Genomic DNA, 4,978 nt, shown 5'->3' on the forward strand with positions numbered 1-4,978 from the left:
TCCTATAATGTTTCACAAGATGGGAAAAGACAGAAAGAGGGATCTTCAGCCATTCCTCTTTGCAGAATCTCTCTAAATCATCCAGAGACCTGGGTCCTCTCCTTTGTACTCTCCTCTTCAGCTCACCCCACAGGTTCTCAATGGGGTTGAGGTCAGGGGACTGAGATGGCCATGGGAGGAGCTTGATTTTGTGTCTGGTGAACCATTTCTGTGTAGATTTGGCCATATGTTTAGGGTCATTGTCTTGCTGAAAGACCCAGTGACGACCCAGCTTCAGCTTTCGGGCAGAGGGCAACAGATTTTGATTTAAAATGTCCTGGTATTTCAAAGCATTCATGATGCCATGCACCCTAACAAGGTTCCCAGGGCCTTTGGAAGCGAAACAGCCCCACAGCATCACTGACCCACCCCCATACTTCACAGTGGGTATGAGGTGCTTTTCAGCATGCGCATCTTTCGTGACCCAGTCCCAGACCAGACCCACTTAGAGTGTTTGTTGCCAAAAAGCTCAATCTTGGTCTCATCTGACCAAAGCACACGGTCCCAGTTGAAGCCCCAATACCGCTTGGCGAACTCCAGACGCTTGCGTTTATGATTGTGAGTGAGGAAAGGTTTTCTCCGTGCATGCCTCCCAAACAGCTTGTTGGCGTGTAGACAGTGCCTGATGGTTGATTTGGAGACTTTGTGAACCCAGGATGCTACCATTTGTTGTAATTCTGTAACAGTGAGCTTTGGAGATCTTTTGATTTCTCTTACCATCCTCCTCACTGTGCGTGGTGGCAAAATAAACTTGGGTCCTTGTCCAGGCTTGTTTACCACTGTTGTTTTGAACGTCTTAATTATTCCTCTCACAGTGGATATGGGCAGCTGCAGTTGAGTGGCAATCTTCTTGTAGCCTCTGCCTGACCTGTGAAGGTCGACGCACATCTGCCTCACTTGTATGCTGTGTTCCTTTGTCTTCCCCATGTTTAAGAGTGGATAAGAGAAATGGCCTCGGTGTCACGTCATATTTATACCCCAGGGAAACAGGAAGTGATGAATTACTAATTAAATGTTCCTACATACTCTGGTAAACTTTGTAAACTACTGTAGAAATGACAGAAATGCTTCAATTATATTTATTTCCTGGGAATTGTTAAGGGTGCCAATAATTGTGGAACAGGTGATTTAATGAAAAATGATTATTTTTTAGTCAGGGATTTTTTTCTTTTCTTACAATTCATTTGAGTTGAAGGCTACATTTTCCTACAATTTTCAGTGTGACAGTATTCTTCTGCAATAAACACTGAATTTATTTTAAGGCTTTTAACACATCTCAACCAGGGGTGCCAATAATTATGGAGGGCACTGTATATAGAGATATGCCAACATAATAGGTTTCTATGGGCACCTAACATGACCAGGTTCCGTTCTGCCTAAAGGGGCGTGTCATAATACTCCTAGCATTGAATAGAACAGTCCTTAGGTCTGCCTAAAGGGGGATTTCACCCCCCCCCCCCCCCCCCCCCCCCCCCCCCCCCCCCCCCCCCTCCCCCTTGCAATAGTAGAACCCGGAAACAATGGGCCAATGGAAACTCTCTCTTATCTACTCTCTCTGATGCAGTCACACTTTATGGTGTGCGTGTTATTCTGTGTGTCTTAATGGTGTGTGTGTATTATTCTGAGTGTCTAAATGTTGTGTTTGTGTTTGTGCGTGTGTGTTTTCCGTTCATTCCCCCAGAAACGTGAGGAGGGCTGGTGGGTGGTGATCGGAGACCCCAAATCCAACAGTCTCATCTCCATCAAGAGACTCACACTGCAGCAGAAGGCCAAGGTTAGACACACACACACACACACACACACACACACACACACACACACACACACACAGAGTAACGTTGTATTCTGTGGTATATTGTGACTGAACCTGCTGGTTTTCTGTGTGTGTGTTTCTGTGTGTGTGTTTCTGTGTGTTTCTGTGTGTGTGTGTGTGTGTGTGTGTGTGTGTGTGTGTGTGTGTGTGTGTGTGTGTGTGTGTGTGTGTGTGTGTGTGTGTGTGTGTGTGTGTGTGTGTGTGTGCAGGTGAAGCTGGATTTCGTGGCTCCAGTTCAGGGTGTGCACCACTACACTCTCTACTTCATGAGCGACGCCTATATGGGCTGCGATCAGGAGTACAAGTTCAACGTGGACGTCAAGGAGGCCGACAGCGAGGGAGACAGCGACTCAGACTAGACACACACACACACACACACACACACACACACAGACACACACACACACACACACACACACACACACACAGCATAGTGTAGTGTAGACGGCAAGGAGGCCGACAGCGAGGGAGACAGCGACTCAGACTAGACACACACACACGCACACACACTCAGCATAGTGTAGTGTAGACGTCAAGGAGGCCGACAGCGAAGGAGACAGCGACTCAGACTAGACACACACACACACACACACACACACACACACACAGCGTAGATGTGATGTGTCTCCTCTCCCCAATGTGTGTGTGTGCTTCCTAAAGTACTGGATCCCTGGTGCTAGATCCCTATTGGCTGTTTCTTGAGTGTCTGTCTCTGCTCTCTTCTCTCCTGTTGTAACACTTTGGAGTTTATTATAATTCTTTGGTCATTTTATAGTTAAAAACCCAAACCTACGACTTCTTTTTTTATTAACCTTATACTGTGTCAACATGAAGACAAATTAAATACAATTTGATGTTAGAAATGGTTGTGATCATGTGTGATTCTAGTGAAAACACACACACACACGGTGGCATGAATGTATTTCTTATTTGAGACGTCAGTTTTACCTTTTCCTGTCAATACTGCTTGTTTTTGAAGTGTACTCTGTCAACAGGAAGCCAGTCAAAATAAATTAAAATGATTTCGGGAATTATTTTGTGATCTTGTGTTATTTATTACAAATAGACACACACACTCACATATGATGCTTATTGAAGTTCTCTTGAGTGGAGCACTCAACTGCAAAATTATCAGATTTTTCTCTGTTTATAATTGTGTGTTTGAGTAAAATAAACATCGTTGTTTCATTGTATACATGACATTAACACAGAATTTCAAATTCAGATATTGTAATTTAAAACATCTATGCATCTTGGCAGAAAAAAATGCCATGTTTTATTCTGACTTTATTCTATTCTGAGAACATTGCAGTCCATGCATAAGCAGGTGTTCATGCTGATTCATGTGGTATATCCGATTTCACATGAAACTACACAAGCAGCACACATGCACTTTCTCATGCAAGTTAAAGGCCTACTGTGTAATATTTTTAGTAGTCTGTCCATAGGCCACTTCATGCTGCCTATTCACAAATATTATTTTTTCACAAATACTTATCAACACCATCAAATCCTTAGTATTCATTATGATGATGATTAGTGTTACGCAGGAGTGTCTATAATAAAGTAATTCCACACAGGCATAGTAAATGGCAGATTAGCTGGCCACTGCATTTGGCCTCTGTAAACATGTTTAAAGTAAGACAACATTATTGGATTTGGTCCCATGTAACTGTATTGTCAACGGATGATTTGGTAGCCTATGCATTCTCTTTTATCTCTTGGACTGTAAGAATAGGCTACCACTTCATCAGTGCAGTGTTCATTCATTTATTCTCCATTTATTGTTTATTATCATAATTGAACCAAAGATGACACAAAAAAGTGAAGTATGCTCAGTTAAATGCAGACAGTCAAGAGCCGAATTATTGATAAAGTCCGGCAACCCCAAACTTTCACATAGCCTACTTCTCTCAGCAAACCGTTATTGCAGTGTAGCCTATATAAAAACTTGCATGCAACATGGAGAGAAACTGTGCTTGTAAACAAGGAACCAAAAAAGGGAACGTATAGGCAGGCCTAATACACCGTCGCACAAGGTTGTGGGTGTTACAGCGGAACTTTCAGCCATTTTATTCAAAATCGAAAGTAGCCAAGTCTGATAACAACCAGAATATTCTCGGTCTAGACAGCAACCATCTACCATCTGAAGCGATCGATATGCCTAACAGAACAGGAGAAGTTATTAAGAGACAATACCCCTTGCTGTTGAACTGAACTGCGCTCCGCTGCGCGAAGAAACGAAGGACTTCGGAGAGCTCGGACTCGCAGTGAAGGCGCAATGTTGGTTAGCGCGCCTGTCAGGTTGGTTACCGCGGCTGGATACTCGCCATGCTTAGCCAGAATCAGGCTGCAGAAAAAACGTTATTTTCCATTGAAGTACATCGGGTGGTCGAACATTTGTTTAACATTCTGAATCAGTGGAGAGAGGATGTAGGTGTACGGCTATATTTAGGCCGAATAAATTGGCCAGTCAAGTTGCGAATAGGGCACAGTTCAGTGCTACAATTGGTCTGTTTACATACCACAAACACCTTGTCTTGACCGTTTGTGTAGCTATTGCAGTGATGAAACAGTGAACTAAGTCTTACGTTTTTGGATTATTCAGATAGACACGCCAAACCACTGACTTGTATAGTATAACAAGTCAGTGCGCCAAACTCCGTTAACTTCCTGTTCAACGCAACATGGCTGTTCCTGAAACGAACGACGCTGCGTCAGGTCTTTATTGAGGACACAGCACAGCACAATGGCGAGCTGTTGAGTTTGTGTCATATTGTGTCAGGTATGTTGGGCTCATTGTCCAAGAAGTATTTCAGTAGCAAAGTTTAACCCTCTGGTTGTGTTACGGTCAAAAATGACCGTTTTGGAACTTCATTCTTAAATAACTTACACAAATGTCACTTCCTCATATCCTCCAGCTAACCTATTCAAATGGTCAAAATGAAATATAATGAAATTCCTAAAGAATTGTGAAAGATACACCAACTTGTTACATTCATGGTGTTTCGGTCAAAAATGGCCGGACCATTAACTTACATCTCCCAAAGTTATACAGTTATATTACATTCACTTTACACTCATATTCTTTTTTGTTAGGCTTTTCAGAATACAACCATATGTGCC

The 4,978-nt window shown here is 42.9% G+C and overlaps 1 protein-coding gene across 1 annotated transcript in view; it reads left to right on the forward strand.

Annotated features, from left to right (window-relative positions):
- Positions 1-2,886, forward strand: part of LOC134446452 (U5 small nuclear ribonucleoprotein 200 kDa helicase-like) — an 11,692-nt gene extending 8,806 nt beyond the window's left edge. The window contains exons 8-9 of the mRNA XM_063195819.1: positions 1,721-1,813; positions 2,062-2,886. Coding sequence (XP_063051889.1) covers positions 1,721-1,813; positions 2,062-2,211 — 243 coding nt within the window. The 3' untranslated portion in view covers positions 2,212-2,886. The remainder of the gene's footprint in view (positions 1-1,720; positions 1,814-2,061) is intronic.
- Positions 2,887-4,978: the final 2,092 nt, after the last annotated feature.

The sequence above is a fragment of the Engraulis encrasicolus genome, chromosome 3 (assembly GCF_034702125.1).
Source record: "Engraulis encrasicolus isolate BLACKSEA-1 chromosome 3, IST_EnEncr_1.0, whole genome shotgun sequence".
Classification (NCBI taxonomy): domain Eukaryota; kingdom Metazoa; phylum Chordata; class Actinopteri; order Clupeiformes; family Engraulidae; genus Engraulis; species Engraulis encrasicolus.